The sequence below is a fragment of the Engraulis encrasicolus genome, chromosome 1, assembly GCF_034702125.1.
Source record: "Engraulis encrasicolus isolate BLACKSEA-1 chromosome 1, IST_EnEncr_1.0, whole genome shotgun sequence".
Taxonomy (NCBI): domain Eukaryota; kingdom Metazoa; phylum Chordata; class Actinopteri; order Clupeiformes; family Engraulidae; genus Engraulis; species Engraulis encrasicolus.
The window spans coordinates 51,999,351-52,017,944 of record NC_085857.1 but is presented as its reverse complement, the minus strand read 5'-3'; the positions used below and the strand labels follow the sequence as shown (position 1 = coordinate 52,017,944).

The 18,594-nt window shown below is 42.3% G+C and overlaps 1 protein-coding gene across 1 annotated transcript; it reads right to left on the bottom strand.

Annotated features, from left to right (window-relative positions):
- Positions 1–1,600: 1,600 nt before the first annotated feature.
- Positions 1,601–16,094, bottom strand: LOC134458163 (uncharacterized). Its single transcript, XM_063210322.1, has 5 exons — positions 16,089–16,094; positions 15,392–15,520; positions 14,003–14,276; positions 11,093–11,247; positions 1,601–2,500 (listed from the first exon to the last, which is right to left on the bottom strand). Exons 1-5 carry the CDS (start codon positions 16,092–16,094, stop codon positions 1,649–1,651), a joined length of 1,416 nt encoding a protein of 471 aa, XP_063066392.1. The 3' UTR covers positions 1,601–1,648.
- Positions 16,095–18,594: the final 2,500 nt, after the last annotated feature.

Sequence of the window (18,594 nt, the reverse complement as noted above, 5' to 3'; positions counted from 1 at the left end):
TACCGTAGCCATAAGACTACTGATGGCGCGTTTGGGCCAACGCAGCGCAATGGCGCTTAAATGTGTGTGTAATTTTAAGTTTCAGCGCAGTTCTGGTTGGAAAAAAAGTACATTGATCTGGCTACTTGCGTCTTTGAAATACAGTAGAACACTGGTGTTCCCGCGCGTCGCTTATAAGCCTCGACAAAGAATCAGCGCTAGAGACTAGGAGCACTATTTTCTTCCAGTCTCGGTCAGCGCATCTGCAACGTTCCTCAGAGAGGGGAATGAACAGCTCCAACACGGAGGCAAATGTTCATTTTGAAACATGCGCAGCAACCCAATGTCCACGACGAAGACGTGTTTGTGCAAACATGAAATAGTGGTGCCGTCGCGACAAACTTGCTCTGAGGCTGTTATTTTAAACCTCGCCGAGTTTCCACTATTATTTCAATGCGCCTCCTACCCCGACGTTCGTTGTCTGTTCTTTTTGTGATTTTCGCTATATTTCTTGTTTATTTAGACCTAACAATATGAGTAGGCAGTCCGCAAGCAAATCATGAAGATAAGATTTGTGGATAAGCTGTCTAAATAATAGCCTAATTTGTGAATACCCCACCAGTAGGTTATTTTACATCACACCATGGATAGGCCTAGGCGTATAAGCCATTCAGTGTGCTTGAGATAGATAAATAACAGAAAATGTTAAAGAAAGACTATATAACTTACCTTAATAATAAATACAAAAAAGCCTATTTAGAGTCTATTATGCTCCATGAGGATGTATTTAAAAACATATATATATCCCCCGCCGTGATGCTTTAAAAATGTGAAGGGGTGTAGTCACATTTTTACGTCATTATATTGTTTGACACATTTCTTCTTGGAGCAGGCGTCAATCTTAATTATTTAAACCTCTGAGTCTGCTGGCCCAAATGTTACATTCAATGTTTCAAGAAGGAGGCCGCACCTTGCATAGCAGTGTTTTTTTATTGCACATTATATTGTTTGAAAATGGCGAGAGAGACAATATTATCGATTATCGCAATAATTTCTTGTTATCGTTATCGTCTGGCAAAAATTGTTATCGTGACAGGCCTAATGATGTACACAAAAAATATATAGAAACACACACACACAAACAAACACACAGTCATTCACATGCAACTACACAACAAGATGCATTAAAACCGTTAAAGTGGTGAAGTACTATTTACATGGTAAGATGTGCTCAAAAAATACACACACACACACACACACAGTCATTCACATGCAACTACACAACAAGATGAATTAAAACAGTTCAAGTGGTAAAGTGGATGGACGTGGAGAAACATGAAGGAGACTGTCCTGGGATGAAGCACAGCACAGGCCAAAGAGTGAGACAGTGGCGGTGTGTGATTGTGGCTGTAGTAAGTAAATAATACACAATAATAATGTGCAACAATAATAATGTGCATACAAACAATATGTACACAGTGAATGTACAGTGGACACACACAGTTTGCATTAAAACATGCCTCCTTCTCTTCACATAGACCCTCTCACACACACACACACACACACACACACACACACACACACACACACACACACACACACACACACACACACACACACACACACACACACACACACTTAATATTTACAGTGCAATAGAACTGCAACATTACTTTTTTCCTTTCTGTTCTGCCAACCAATCTTCAACAGATTTGCCACCTGAGGCACGTGAACAAAAAGTGGCACTCGAAGTCCGACTATGCCCAAACTCTGCATTTTTAGGCTGCCCACATAGAGAACATATATTGTATGTCACAGCCCTTACATACTTCCTTTTCACCACACCACTTTTCTCTTCGGCTGCCCTCTTCCGCCTGTTCCTCTGCGTGAAGCGGGAAATGGAGGGCTGTGGAGCAGGAGGTGCAGGTGGCAATGGGGCTGTGCCAGCAACAGGCCTGGGTAGGATCATGACAGGTCCAGGAGCAGGTGGCAGTGGGGCTGGGGGGGGCATGGCTGGTGGAGCAACAGGCCTGGCTAGGAGCTTGGCAGGTCCAGGAGCCGGTGGCGCAGGTAGCAATGGGGCTGTTCCAGCAACAGGCCTGGGTAGGATCACGGCAGGTCCAGGAGCCGTCGGTGCAGGTAACAGTAGGGCAGTGGGGGCTGTGGCTGGTGCAGCGACAGGCCTGGCTGGGAGCTGCATCACAGGTGCAGGAGGTGCAGGCACCATCATGGCTGGGAGTTGGAGGAGTGTCTTAGGCATCCCAGGAGCTGACACGAGGAAGGTCAGGCCAGCTGGAACAGGTGGTGGGGCAGTGGCTGGGGCAATGAGTGGGGCAGGGGTAATTGGGCGTTTTTTGGGCTGAGGGCCTGGGCGCAACACTGGAGCCTGTCCCACCCGATTCAGCGGCAGTACAAACTGGTGCTGTGGTCCAGATGACACCGGCTGCACATCAAGTTTCTCCTGAGGTGGCGGGAGTTGGGCAGCAGCGACTGGAATCTGGGGCGTGGATGGTGTCAGTCCCTGCGTGAGCGTAGTCAAATGTGCTGGATTAGAGATATGGAGGTTGGGAGTTGAAACGGGACGAGTTGGTTTTAATCACAATTTGGTGCAAGGTTAGCTCTGACACGCATCTTCCTGCTCGTCAAGACACACCTCCTGCTCTGTCCCACTACGACATCGGCAATCAATGCCCTTCGAAATCCACGTTTTTCACATAGATTGAACACAAACTCTTTGCACACACGCAGAAGGTGGGACATTTGCTAAAATAGTTCCCGATGACTCCCGAAATAGTAGCCCAACATTGACAACAAATCCCAATGATATGCTGCTTAGATGTAGCCCATACGATCCATATGTAGCCATCTATGCTAGCTTCTGGCTTTTCACATACAGGAAGACACAGAAAGTTCAACATGGGAGCGAATAATCAAATAAACTTATCTGGTTGGCGATCAAACTTCCAAATCGGAGCGCATTACTCCAATTACAGTTCGGGTGCCATTTGGATCCAAGGATCTGGTAAAGGTCTAGGTAGCAAGTCCAGAAAGTTCAAGATACTCCAGGCACGATATACAATGGTCACTGTGTTTACCTATTGCGTGAAGTCAGACACAATACACATTACAGTGTGGGCACCGATCGTACTAGGGAAACAACAACATAGCACGACTCATGAATACGGCAGCACACCTCCTGCTCTGTCCCACCACGACATCGGCAATCAATGTCCTTCGAAATCCTTGTTTTTCACGCGGACTGAACACAAACTCTTTGCACACATGCAGAGGGTGAAACATTTGCTAAAATAGTTCCCGATGACTCCCGAAATAATAGCCTAACATTGACAACAAATCCAAATGATATGATGCTTAGATGTAGCCCATCCGATCCATATGATATTTAGCCATCTATGCTAGCTTCTGGCTTCTCACATACAGGAAGACACAGAAAGTTCAACATGGGGGCGAATAATCAAACAAACTTATCTGGTTGGCGACCAAACTTCCAAATCGGAGCACATTACTCCAATCACAGCTCGGGTGCCATTTGGATCCAAGGATCTGGTAAAGGTCTAGGTAGCAAGTCCAGAAAGTTCAAGATACTCCAGGCACAATATACAATGGTCTCTGTGTTAACCTATTGCATGAAGTCAGACACAACACGTTACAGCGTGGGCACCGACCGTACTAGGTAAACAACAACATAGCACGATTCACCATCCGGCAGCCTACTCACACTGGGTTGCTACAGCCCTTCCTGTAGCTACCATACCACAAGTGAAGGGGTACAGAGAGAGTAAAAGACCATCATTGCAGGATCATTTAGCGACAAAATCAAATGCAGAGCCGTAGCATCAATGCAGGCAGCGCGATCATTAGGAGCCTATTACAGATAGGCGACATGGGTTGGCATCCAAACATCTTGGTAAGATAAATTAAAATGTCCAAATCATAACACAAACTTTTGACTGCAAATGTTGTCATTTATGTCCGTCACAGAGCTCCCAAAATCACATATATTGTCCATTGAAGGGTGTAGATTCAAAATATGATATTTAAATGCAAAAACTTATTTGTACGTTTTGGTATACAACGCATGGGCGTGGAAAACGTATTATTACGTCGTCGGTACTCAATGCGTTAAAGGATATCTTCTGCCAATTTCAATATGCATCCTATCAGCCACAGACCAAATCCTTCCATCTGTTTCCTGTGACACTAACATGTGGCACCTCTAAACCGTCAGACCTTGACTTAATCACAGATACAACAAATGAGCTCAGTGATCTACTCACAGAAGTTGGAAGCGTATTTGTAGAGGTGTTGGAGAAGATAAGTACTTTCACTTAGTGTGTAGAGTATGTAGTGTGTTCTCAATTTTGTGTACAGGTTTTTTTCCCCCTACAGTTATCGTATGCCGTCTGAATGGTTCAGTGTATTCTGTATGACAGCCTTGTGTGGCGCAGCCATTACCTCCAATAGCAGGGTTGGATGTGTGACGCTTTATCAATGTCTAACAGGTCCACTTTATATTAGTGTTTATGTTTGCATCCTATTGTCACTCATTCACCATGCTCCTTGGGTCCTAACTCGTAACCAATGACATGCTATAGTTTCAATTGCCTGTCCTATTCACATATTTCAAATGGCAGGCCTTATCATTCCAAGTTTTTGTGTTATCACTATATAAATGTCATTAAAAAAATCGAGTGGACCATACCTTTTTTCAAGGTCAAAGTTGGAGCTTTTCAACTCATTTTTCTACAGGGAGACAATATGAGATACTAGGTGAATGGACTAAAATTTGAGTAGTTTCTGTAAAATGTCAGTAGCTAATTCAAACAATGACAAATATTTTTTTGTATTGCAATTTGTCTGAAATAATGATTAAATGTGCAAATGAGATCACAACTAGGTAAGTGTTGAGGGGGTGTTAAGAAGGAGACTGCTGAGAGGATGGGTTGGGGGGCATTTAGGCCCATTTTATTTTTTAATGGGCCTACTAAGGGTTTTGATGAGGTCAATGGGGTGTTGGGGAAACTTGCGATGAGAACCACTCAGTGTTGCCAAAAGAAAATCAGCCAAAGTCGCTATGGGCTTGCTGAAAAGTCGCTAGAAGTCGCTAGATGACGTCATGACGTTACGTATGACGTCACAATGTCACGCACGGCGCGCTGATCTACAGAAAACGTGCCCACATGCCTACGTNCACAGTACAAATGGTGCTAGCTACTTTTTGGAGATCAGAGCTTATCTGCAGCCCCGCTTAACCGTGGGAAACGCTTCTGACGGCGGCGCAGAGTCAGAATTATGTGGAAAAACGATTCATTTGTCACTGAAAATGCACGTTTTAAAAAGTCGCCACATGCACCAAAAAGTCGCTAAAGGCGCTAGATGAGTTTTTTTGTCGCCATGTGCCCGAGATTCACTGCGGTCGGTGCGGCCAGCCTGCTAGTGCTCATTTAAATTTGTCATAGTAGGGTAGACCCGAGTAAAGTTAAGTACAGGGTAGGCTACAGTTTAGGTAAATCAAATATACCTGTGTAACAACAAGACTCTGATCTAATTCCAAAGTGTAGGCATTAACATAAATTAAATGACAGTCCCAAAACATTTGGTGACCTAATCGAAGATTGTGTAATCTCGGTTTATGTTGACATTCGGTTCCTGCCATATCTTTGTCCCATATCGCTTGCCGTAGTCTCATACAAGCAGATGTACGTGCATGAGAATTCCTGTGCGTATCACAAAAGCTGCCACACTGGTGCATCATGTGTCACGTCTGTCTCTACCCGCCACTGGAAATGCATTGTGTGGTGTCGTGGGGAGGGACACTGATTTGCCCATAGAGGTAGAAAATACCTCTATGGATTTGCCTCTCACAAGACAAGCGAAATGGTCGCTAGATTCGGCCAGATTGAGCTTGAAAGTCGCTAGATGATTTTTTTTTGTCGGCAGAGGTGGCCAAAAGTCATTAAATCTAGTCGCTAAATTGGCAACACTGGAACCACTGCTCTATCGTGATGTAATTTAAAAACCTATTCTATCCATCCATCCATCCATCCATGACAGCTGGAGTAACATAGTTGATTGGCAGTTCTCATCTTCACTGTCCCCTGGTTGCTACAGTATAGTCAAAATTCACAATTTTATGACGTTTTTAGCTAAATCTTTTCCCTCCCTAGTCTTAGACTGTTATACAAGACCATCCACTGCGCACAACATACACGCGTGCACCTGCGTTCGCGCATGCACCTGCGTTCGTGCGCGCATGCAATGCACTGCGCTGCGCTCTTGTCACCTTTTTCACCCCTGACCTGTTTGCATGCCTGAATGTAGCTACAGATTTAAACGTCAACACTTTGTATGCAGTTAGTTTATTGACTGTAACCATTTTTATTTAATTTTTTTTTTTTTGAATCTGCGATTCCTGTTTATGTATCTAATTGTTTGTTTATTTATGCCCATCCTATTGGGCAGATACTCACTAAGTTATTCATTCACCAATTTATGAAATATTAATACTTCTACTTATCCATGGCCATATGGACTACATCATTCCTGAATAAAGTTCTTATGCACTTCTTGATTCATTCATTCATTCACTGGCTCAATGTGTTCACTGCTTAACTTGGATGTATTCTTTTATTCACATATTTCACTATGCAATTACGGCACAATGAAAGCAACTCTATAGAGTTGAAGGAATATTGTTTCATTCACAGCCCTATATGATGTAATGCAACTTGCTTTTCACTTCTGTTCTACTCTTGGGCGCAATATGGATGAGAAAACATTTCAAGAAGAGAACCTTAAGGGTTGATAGTTGGTAGTAAAGGATGCAGGGAAAGTGAAAGAAGGTGAATATATGACAGCTGAAGGATCGAATACTCCAACTTTATCGAGAAATCAAGAGGGTGGCGGTATCAAGTCAGGTGGGATTTGGAATTTGGTGCTAGAGCAGTGTTTTTCAAAACGTGTCTTTTGACACCAAATCTGTACGTTCGATGTTGGTGTCAGATCTGTGTTTTTAAAAACATGTCTTTTGACGCCAAATCTGTACATTCGAATTTTGTGTCAGAACTGTGTTTTTAATAACGTGTCTTTTGACACCAAATCTGTGATTTCGAATTCAGTGTCAGATGCGTTGGTATTTTCAGGTGTCATTTGACACTAAACCTAAACGTGTATTGAACGTTTTTAAAAGGTGTTTTTGCAAATGTGTCAAAGAAAACGTTCCACAAACGTGTTTGACACATTGGTTTTATTCAACACCTAAATGACACCGTTAAAAAACATGTCAATTGGTTCAGAAAACGTGTTTTACTGCTTGGGCTTTAGGAGATGGGCAGAATTGGATGTCTTGGCGATCATTTTGGTTTAGGTGCTTATCCTAATTTTGATGCCATCTAATTTAGTGTCCATGATTCACGAGTTGTCTCAGATTTACCTGCCTCGTAGCTAACCATCAATATCAGACCCCCCTGAACACGGGGGACTTGTGATGCTGGGCTACAAGACACTGCGCATAACACTTGCAAATGTAGCGTCCGTTAGTAGGGTCATTTCATGTCAAACCAGACCAAAACCAGGGTTGCATTCACTTTTGGGCTATTGTCTTCAAAGTAAGATAATGGCTACATAACAAGGGGAAAACGTGGATTGGCGTAATGCTACTAGTAGCATGTTAGCCTACCACCAAACATGCAGCCATAGAGGTTCCACAGCTACTAAAGTAGCCTAGATAGACAAACACGTTTGAAAATACTCACAGGTTGGTCCTTCATCATTCTGTAGACTCTTCCCAGATAGTTGAGACATCGGAGAAATCTGCCGGATAGCCTGCTAATACTGTCCAAGATTTCCAAAGCAGTCCGGTGTGTAAAAATGGTTTGACTTGGTCACTGTAAGATGCTTCCCAAGCAGTTCCTCAAATGTAGATGGAACCTTTTCATCGAAGATGTGTGTGGTTTACCACAACCTACAAAACCACCTTTCCTTTTACCAGTAGCCATAGTAGCCATAGTTCGATGCTCGCCCGCTAACATGAATCAACAATGGCCGACACACCCGGCTGGTTGTTGAAAACTAGTGGGAGGGGTTTGGGCTCAGGACAGCCAATACGTCACACAGAGCCATAGCATCCACCGGGTCTACGTCATAATTCTAGGGAAATTTTATTGGCCGAAAGTATGCAGTGTCAAATTTCCTCTGGTGACTCACAGAAAACGGCTGGAAGGTTTTTTTTCATGCCTGGGGTGTATGTAAGGCCAGTGGTGACCCAAAAAACAGTAGGAAAGCCGAAAACAAGTGATTTTGGTAAATATGTCCCCTTTAATTCTACAGACCAACCACCACTGAAATTGTTGCAACATTACTACTCTATCTGTTTAAAGGGGTTTGCCACTATTTTGGGGCTTAATACAGTTAAAATCGTTGGCCAGGGTTTATAAAGGTGGTAAAGTGTCTTATTTTTCATGTTTAACGTTGTCTTGCTTTAAGACAAGTTAAAAGAGGGAATGTGTCGCTAAGCTAGTGAAAGTCAATGGATCCGTGTAGCATGCTACAAAGCTACACGGATCCATTGACTTTCACTAGCTTAGTGACATATTCCCTCTTTTAACTTGTCTCAAAGCAAGACAACGCTTAACTTGAAAAATAAGACACTTAACCTCCTTTATAAACCCTGGGCAACGATTTTAACTGTATTAAGCCCCAAAATAGTGGCATACCCCTTTAAAGTCTTTTTTGATGGGCAGGGGAAACCCTCATTTGGAGAGTGACAGAAGAAAGTGAATTTTCAGTCTTGCCAAAATAAGAAATTGTCTAGATAAAATAAGGATGATACTGTTTTCAGATGTGATAAAAACTGGAAAAACGGATATGTTTTTAGGTTTGAATTTGTGCCTTTAATCTGGAAAAACATAGTTGAGGCAACATTGTGAACTTATTTTAACGGTATGCTACGTTTAGCAACTGTATGAGGCCTTTTAATGAAGTTGTGATATCTTTTTGGAAACAGATGTTTTGAAAACTAAAAAAAAATGGAGGAATATTAAAATCTCTCTGATGAAGGCCTAGTGCCGAAATGTCAGCACCAAAGAAAAAAGAAAAAAGTGGTGAACTACGAAGAAGCAGTGTCGCGCTCTTCCTTGTGTGAAATGAAGACTGAAGTAGGCCTACCTTGAACAGCTGCACCTGCTGAAAAAGAAACCTTCGAGGTGTGCGGGCTCTCACAAAAAAACTTTGTAGGAATATTAAAATCATCACTAATTTTTTTTTCTTTTGTGCAATTCTTAGTTTTACCATTGGAATGCATAGGTGGCCCATTTTGCCTGAATAGGTGGCCCATTTTACCTGAATGCATTTTTTTCCATCCAGGATGACACACCTGCCACTAAAACTTGTAAAAATGTATAATTTTTACATTAATCATCTTGTTTTTTATCATGAAATGGAAGATTAAGAGTCACTTTACGCAATCAAACGTAGGTCTGGGTAATGTACTTATGTTCTTCCTCAGCCTTCTTTCATCAGGCTTTCTGAATTTGCCGAAAAGTGGCCCAATTTACCTGAATGCACCCTAGTGTAGTACCATGGCAGTTATTACTAAAGGCCCAGTGTAATGGTGTAGTAGTGTAGCATGTCTGTATGAGCACTGTCTATGTCCATACTGTCTTATGTCCATGTATGAGTATTGTCTATGTCTATACTGTCTATGTCATTACCTAGATTAGTCTATGTCTGCATGGGAAAGCAAGAAACGTAATTTCAAATTCTTTGTATGACCAGTGCATGTAAAGAAATTGACAATAAAACCAACTTGACTTGACTTGACTAGCACTATGGTAGTTAAGTTTTTTAGAGGCAGAATCACATGCAGAACGCAGTTTGTTGTACGTCTTATATGCTTTTAAGTGACCTTGTAATCTCATGTACTGTATGTTGGTCGAACTAAACGAGAACTTAAAACAAGAATATGTGAGCATAAGTGCGCAATACGAAACAGAGATGAGAAGTCCTCAGTGGCGCGCTACTATTATGTGTGAGTGCGCGCGCACGCCAGGGTCTGTCCCACATCGTCCCTCCGAAGCATACCCCTTGTCCCCCCTTGGACTTATTAGCAGGTGGTCACCCTAGCTGGGTGAAATGTTTGCCCGACACTGAAGAAGGTTAACCCCGAAACGTCTGACGGGCAATAAATCACAAGACTTGGAGTGCTGTCCTGTTCTCCGTATTGGGTCATTCCATGTCAATTTACACACCCTCCCCAGGTATTTTGAAACATTGATGGCTGTAATTCTAATTATTTGCGTGAACAATAAGTTGAAGCGGCTACGGTATATAAGTTGTAGGCTAGATACTGTTCATGGTGTGTCAAAGTTAAATTTCTTTGATGTTGTCCATGAAAAGATATACTTACAAATCTGCAGAAATGTGACGGGTATACAAACTTCTGTGACATACTGTATATCATCCCCCCAAAAAAAGAGTACAGACTAGGACTGGGCATCGAAATTTGGTTCCTTGGTGGAATTGAAAGAAAGGCTAAGGCCAAAGGCTGTTTCACCGGAGACAGAGAAAGACGTGCAGCACGAAATGTAGGATTGAATTTAGATTGTAGATCGTTTTTGGACTTAAAACAATTTTCTCGTAAACTGACTTCAACCGGATAATGAGGCTCGGAGGTCGCTTATGATTTTGTAAAAAAATGTCGCCATCCCAAGTGTTTATAAAATAGGAACACGAAAATGGCACCGTTCAGGAACCGGTTATAGAACCACAACCGAAACATTCTAAAAGATGCTAAGTACAGACAAATACCTAGAACTTCAAAAACAGACGCACAGAGCCTGTGGCAGGGCATCCAGGCTGTTTGGGACTACAAGTTCAGGTCACAGAGCTGCAGGAGCAACAACCTGATTTGTGCACCACCACTCACCTCTCTGCAAGGCACATGCACCACCAACCTCACCCGCAAAGCACACAACTATCAGTGATGTAAGACAACCCGCGTGCATGCACGTGTGTGTGTGTGTGTGTGTGTGTGTGTGTGTGTGTGTTTTGCAGTTGTCAAGTGCTACCCTGAATGAAGCACCCTCATACATACTTGTAACAGTTCAGCTTTGATGTCTGCAAATGAGGAGGTCTGCTCTAAGGGGGCATCAACTGGGACGTCTTCAGATGAGGAGGTCTGCTTTATGGAGGCGTCAACTGGGACGTCTTCAGATGAGGTTGTCTGCTTTATGGGGGCGTCAACTCCACCTACAGGACAAAACAAGGACAGCAAGAGAAATACTGAAACTATTATATCGTCGGCTTGCTACCAAAACGACCTAAGTCCGATTTTTGGGGTTTTCGGAAAACAGGGAAAAACTAAATTTCCTAGGGGGCCCTAATAATTTTGGTCAAAAGGAGATTTTTGCAGAACTTTACTCCCCTACCACTTCCGCATCAAGGGGTGGGGCACTTCTTTGGTCTTTGTACCTCCTCACGAACTGTCTCCTCCTTGTTTATCATCTTTGGTTAACTTCTGCTCTTCTCCATGCTCATAGAACTCCCACAGCCCCCCAACCTTGCCCATGACAGAGGTAACCTGGTCATAGCACTTTGCCCAGCCCAACACCATGACCGTGGCATTCAGAACATGGTATAAAACCATTTTTTTCGTCTTCTTTCGCAGTTCAAATTTGACACACCACTGAGTGTAAAATAATATAATGCTCAACAGACATCGATCCAAAAGAGTTTCATGTCTCATAATGTCCAAAAGAGTTTCATGTCTACATTATGAGACATCAGATAGATGTATAAAATAAAATACTGTCATAGGAAATTATAGGCTGCAGAAGCCTTCTACGTATCTCTGACTACATCAAATAAAGCACCAGATTAATAATTGCTCAATTTCTTTCGTATAGCTTAATTTTAAGGCTACAACCATTGTGTCATAATAAGAAAACCTCAGACACTGATGACTAAGGATGATGTTTTGACACATGGCCATTGTCTTTGAAGAGAGAGAGAGAGAGAGAGAGAGAGAGAGAGAGAGAGAGAGAGAGAGAGAGAGAGAGAGAGAAAACTCTTAACAGATGTAAATAAACTGCTTCTTTTTGCCCATGTCAAGTTGCTTGCATCAAAAATGGCTAAGTCAAGTTACCCAAGTCATTCACATTGGCAGAACAATTGTGCACAGGGCCGCAGGATGGATAGATAGGGGCCCCATACCACCTGCCAAGGTCATAATAGGGCCCCTACCCCTGCCACCTGCAGGAGGGCCCTAGGCCTACAGGCAAATGCCCTCCTTGTCCTCCCTATAGCTACGTCCCTGGTCATTCATTTTATCATAGGCAGTGTGTGCATAATATTATATATTGCAACCAGAGTGCCACAGTTTCCTCCGCTTTATTTTTATTCCCTTCGTCCTGTTTGTGAATTTCGGTGTATGCATGTTTTTTAGGGTGAGCGTCTTGCCAGTCGACTTATAAATAAATAAATAAATAGGCCAATAAATAGAAAATATTTTGTTTTTGTTTTAATCGGTCAGAGCCTTCTGTGTTGCTGTCCCCACCCTTTGGAACAGTCTACCTCTCCATATCCGCCAAGCCCCCACACGGGCTACGTTCAAAAAGCACCTCAAATCACACTTATTCTCTGAGGCCTATGCTGCCCTACAATTTCAGAACGCAGTATAATTCAAAATGGCAAACTGAGAAAAAGGGCTTTAAAGTTTCCTTTCTGGCCACGCAACTGTGTTGGGGGTAAAGTGGTGATGACACTTCCATATTATACTTTTTTATGGTGGAAATGTATGCACAAAAGAAAAAAGCAAAAAAAAAAAAACAACATTCTCATTATTTTTAGATTAAAAATCATTATACTGCGTTCTGTTGTGGTATTACCAGAGAGAGTAGAGAGAGAGAGGTTCCGTTGGCCAATTGTTTCCGGGTTCTATTATTGGGGGGGAAATCCCCCTTTAGGCAGACCTGGGCAGACCTGAGGACTGTTCTATTCAATGCTAGGAGCATTATGACACGCCCCTTTAGGCAGACTGGAACCTGGTCATGTTAGGTGCCCATAGAAACCTATTATGTTGGCATATCTCTATACTTAAAGAATCTCTGGTATTACTGTCTACACCAAAACCACGGTGTCAATGGAGAAGTGCAGTATAATGCGCATTATACTGCGTTCTTGGCTAGTACGACGTAACCTTCTAAAACCAAAAAGCGCAGTATAATCAGTTTTTATCGTTTTTTTTCTGAAACGGGACCAAGTTGGACCAAAAGAATTTAACACAAGAAAAAGAAGGTATTTTAAAGCCAATTTCCGGTCTAAACCCATTTTCGACCATTTTCAAGATACTGCGTTCTGATATTGTAGGGCAGTATGGTCCCTAACCACGCTGCCCCCAACTCCACTTCTACCCCCTCCTCTCTTCTCCCCCTATTCCCTTGCCCAATCTCATTTTGTAAAGCGACCTTGGGTTACTTGAAAGGCGCTATATAAAACTAAGTCATTATTATTATTATCATCATTACAATTATTATTCAATTTCCTCAACAGGAAATGAGCCAAGCCCAGTGAATCTCAATTGGAAAAAAAAATAACTCCAGCAAAAAATATTAACCACAAGTAAAAAATGAAAACGGTGTCCAGAGACATAACTATGTCACGTGTGAGAATAGGTGGGTGTCTGTGTGAGAGAGAAAGAGAAGTGTGATAGGCATCGCACGTGTGTGTGTGTGTGTGTGTGTGTGTGTGTGTGTGTGTGTGTGTGTGTGTGTGTGTGTGTGTGTGTGCGCGGATACCTTCTGCTGACTTTAACTGTAAAAAAACATGATTTCTAAATTGTTTCAAGTGAACGGATGACAGCCTAGGCTGTCATCAATTCACTGTAAAAAATAAATAAATAAAAAGAGTCATGTTTTTTACAGTTACAGTCAGCAGAAGGTATCCGTTACACTGAAGGACAATTTCATTTTGGACGTCTTTGACCCGTGTGCAACATCATACATACCAAACTGAAAAAACTGATATCCATCATCATCAGCAACAGCAGCAGCAGTAAAATCCTCGTCAATTTCAACTTTAGCAGAAGCATCAGCAGTAGCAATAGCTGCAGTCTCATCCACTTCAGCAGCAGCAGCAGCAGCAGCAGCAGCAGCATCCAGCTGAACTTCTTCAACTTCAACTTTAGCAGAGACAGCATCCACATCAGCAACAGTCTCGTCCACTTCCATTTCTTCTTTAATCCCAATGACTGGACACTGCAGCACACCATCCTCCCTTGTCTGGAAAACACACAGGAGAATGTGTTGTGCACACACACGCACAGTATTATTGTAGAAAGTTTATGTCCTGCAGTGCTTGCATGCAAGTTCTTGAGAGAGAGAGAGAGAGAGAGAGAGAGAGAGAGAGAGAGAGAGAGAGAGAAAGAGACTATGGTGTATGGCCAACTATAATACATGTCAAATGTTCTCGCGGGCCAAATAAAATATTTGCCGCCCGGGCCTGAGTTTGGCATCCCAGGACTAATACAATAGAAAAATAAACTTCAGAATAAATAACGGCGAGATAAATAGACAACCCGAGAATTACCATATCAAATATACATTACACAATATACAAATATAATTATTTACTTATTAGATGTGACGTGATGCTTATTGCCTCACTAGAAGAGTATAAGATATTGTTTGTAGTGTGGTCCCATCATAAAATTAAATAGTATGATCTTGTTTATCAATACTTGCATCAAACACAACAAGACAAGCCCTCTTCTGGAATCCACAAGGGAAAAGGAAGAGGGGCAGGCCATGAAACAGCTGGCGCCGTGACCTAGATTCAAGATTCAAGAATGTATTGTCATTGTCAAAAAGGCAACAACATTGTGTTTGGGGTGCAATACTTAGTAGCAGCAGGTTTTCAAGTAAAGTGCAATAAGAGGTAAAAGTGACACCAGTGCTTGACCCCCCCCCCAGCCCCCCCATCCCACTTAAAGTGCAGCAGAGATTAAGTGCATAATACTCGACACCCCCCCCCTCTCTCTCAAATGCGCGCACACGCACACGCACACGCACACACACACACAAAAATGTCCAAAGGATAGATGGATAACATTTAACTTAAATGTTTTAAGACAGTAATGTTCCTCAGCAGTCCTGCAAATTCAAAAGTCTAATGGCCTGCGGATGCGGATGTGAAGAGGTCTGGCTATACATGGGGACAACTGGAAACGATGGCCCAGGACTGAGATGAATGGAGAGCACTTGTTCGTGGCCTATGCCCAAATTTGGGCGGTAGGCATAAGCAGTGTTTCCCACAAAAAATTTGGAAACTATGGATGGGGGGGTTATATTCACTAGGCGTAAATTTGTGCGAGTGCATGGTGCGAGAGGTGTGTTACCTGTATTGCATCTGTGATGAACTGGTCTGCCTTCTGGAGGTGAATGCAGACTTGCACATCCAAAGCCTTACGAAGTGTGATGTATTCCAACGTGGTCTCTATGACTGTGTCTCTGTGTTGAATCAGCAGCTAGGAACATCAATAGATGATAGATAATGGTGAGAGAGTAAAATCAAACATTATTTCAGTTAGCATACACAACTATTTGTTATGTACTCAGTAGTAAGGGTCGACCGATATATCGGCCGGCTGATATATCGGGCCGATATTTGCGTTTATTAAGTGTATCGGTATCGGCCGATACGCATGCGGATTTGGCTGATACGCCCACCCCGAGATTTTGACTACAGACGGGCAGCTGTGTTGCTGGCAGACCCGCAATGCACGCTGCTGCGTCACCCCTCCCCCACTCATGGACTAAAGTAAACAGCCTTGTAGGCTGCCACAAAGTTTTAGACTTTCAGATGCATCCTATTTCAATGTGGACACTGAATGACATGGCATGTGCATGTAATAGGGCTAAAGGGAGAATGTTTCAGCTCCATCCATTTTCTGTACGGATTTTAATTCCCTGGTTCATTGTTCAGTCAATAATCACCACCATTTGCCATCTCTTTACCTACGTTGTAACTGAGTGTCTACTGGCATATGTTTCAGTTTCTAATTTCCACCGCCTTTCAAAACGCAAATTTTATACCGCCATTCATTTATCAACTTCAATCTGTTTTAGCGACTTCTAATAGGTAGCAAACATCACTTGCAAACTGGCTAAATTAAAATATTGTAAAACATTTCTGTAGCATTCACCTCACCAGCATGCAGACTGCATAATGCAGCTCTCGTTGAGCAACCAACCAGCTCTTTACTTTACTTCCAATGAGGGTAAACGACTGTTTTTATTTCCCTGGTTCATTGTTCGGTCATTTATCACCCCCATTTGCCATAACTCTTATGTAAATGTTAGGTTCAAACCCTTAACATTTGTAAATATGAAACACCTGAAATGAAAGACACAGAGAATCCTTAATTAAGTTTCAAACCGGCTTGGAGAGCGGATGGGGAGAACCGTCAGCTACCATTTTCCCCACTCGTTCTAAACGATGTAATAGCCATAAGTCATATTTATTGGAGGATTTTCCCTGATAACAATTATCTCTATCCGCTAAAGGGAAAAGGGGGCGTACCCGGATAGAGATTAATTCATTCACACACACACACACACACAAACACACGAACACACTAGCCAGGCTGCGCCCTCCTAGTGACGCAACACCTTCGGCGGCGCTGCAGATCGAATCTCGATTGCAAGTCTATGATAATCAGGCAACGAACACACAGTCCTTGGCCTGCCATGTGGAGACGCAACTCTGTTGTGTTTGGGCATTCCATTGTTCTGGTACAGATAAAGTCCTCGCACAGTCCAGTAATCTTCTGCAGCCTTGAACAGGAATTCTTGAATGTGAAAGGGCACATTTGTGCCACGGCAACATGTTTGCTTTCATATAGAATAAAATACAGTTCCAACATTTCCCCCTGTTTATTCTATATAGAGACAAACATTAACATCATCCAGTGATGACTTCAAATGATTTTTTCTTTAAATAGGTACACTTAGAGGCCCCGAGCATAATCCCCTGGGTCAGGGAACAGATCAGGGACCTGGATGGAATCGTCAGATTGGTGTGGAGGCTCATGGTCTCCACCAACAACATCATCATAGTGTCATCGACATCACTATCCTGTCTAGTTAGAAGAGCATATAGGTTTGACATTTTTTCTTCCATTTGTGCAATGGCAGTGGTACTAAATCTGGTGCACAACACTCTAATACAAAGAATACAACAACATCCACATAACGTGAGGATCGCCGCAAATATTGCAATAGACATGATTATGGACGCTGCCAACTGTTTGTATTGGCCAAACATGTCAGAGGAACCATCCCACACTGAAGTATCGACCCCGGAGTGGTCTCTCATTTTCTTTTTGGTTGAGGGATCCCAGTCCCTCTATCGCCCTGGTGAGACTTTCGTCAGCTGCCGTATTGTTCGGTATGAAGGAACAACATTGATAACCAAAAATAGAGCACACACTCCTATCGGCCAAAAGCATATCAACCGCAATACGAGATTGGAATGCCATTAGGCAGGTTGCCTTCAGTTGTTCATGGATGGCCCTGAACCCGAATTCAGTTTTGTTGCCCAGCGCCTGCACATTTATAGTGGATGTTGTTCATTCTGTCCACATTTTTGTTTATAGTACACCACCAACATACAAATGATTCAAACCCTGATGCAATTTGATTCCACATTGTAGCTCTCTTATGTTTGTTTTAGGTTAGGTTAAGGGGTGAAGTTTCAGAACAAGGTTTCATTTAACATGTGCCCTATACACATATTTGTTTGATGCACTGATTAATCCTAAAATATCTCTCCTGTTTGAGACATGTGCCATCCACATGACTCAATAAGACTTAAGTAATTTCCGAAACAGACTTTGAGCACAGTAAATGATGAGAAGTAAACATCTTCCAACACCCTCCAGTTCATAGGTGCATGAGTGATTCTACGATTCCCCTACGCTTTTGGCAAAAGCAAAAAGTCAATTATCAGTATTTTTCCCAACTAAATGACCTAGATGTTTACATAGTGCCAAACAAACAAATTGCCAAGCTTAATCTTAATAGTTAGTGGAATTGGCAAATCAAATCCACGGACTTAAAAGTGTAGCCGAATCAGAGAATCACTCGCATAGCCTACATCAAGGCAGGCTTTTTCAAACATTTGCTTAAAGAAATACACAGACATTAGTTTAGAGGAGGTGCACAGATTAGAGAGCATTATAATAGAGAGGAAACAAAACATGTTTTGTTAGTTTAGACAAAACAAAACCCAAAGCCGCCCAACCATTCTCTCATAATCTATAATCAAAATAAAATAGATAGCTCTACATTCCCGGGGAACAACAATTTATCAAGAGCAAAATTATGAAAAAGAAAATTACTCTGGTCAGTATCTGACTATTGTGGCTCACGTTTACATTAGAGTTCCTTACAGAATAGGCGATAAACGCAAACTGACAAAATGTGGTGTTGACCACATAGTTCATCCAATATAGAATGTAGAAGAAACATTAAGTATGCCGTACAAAATGACTATACCCATAGTATTGGCTGTCTTTACATGATAGTTAGGCCTGCATAA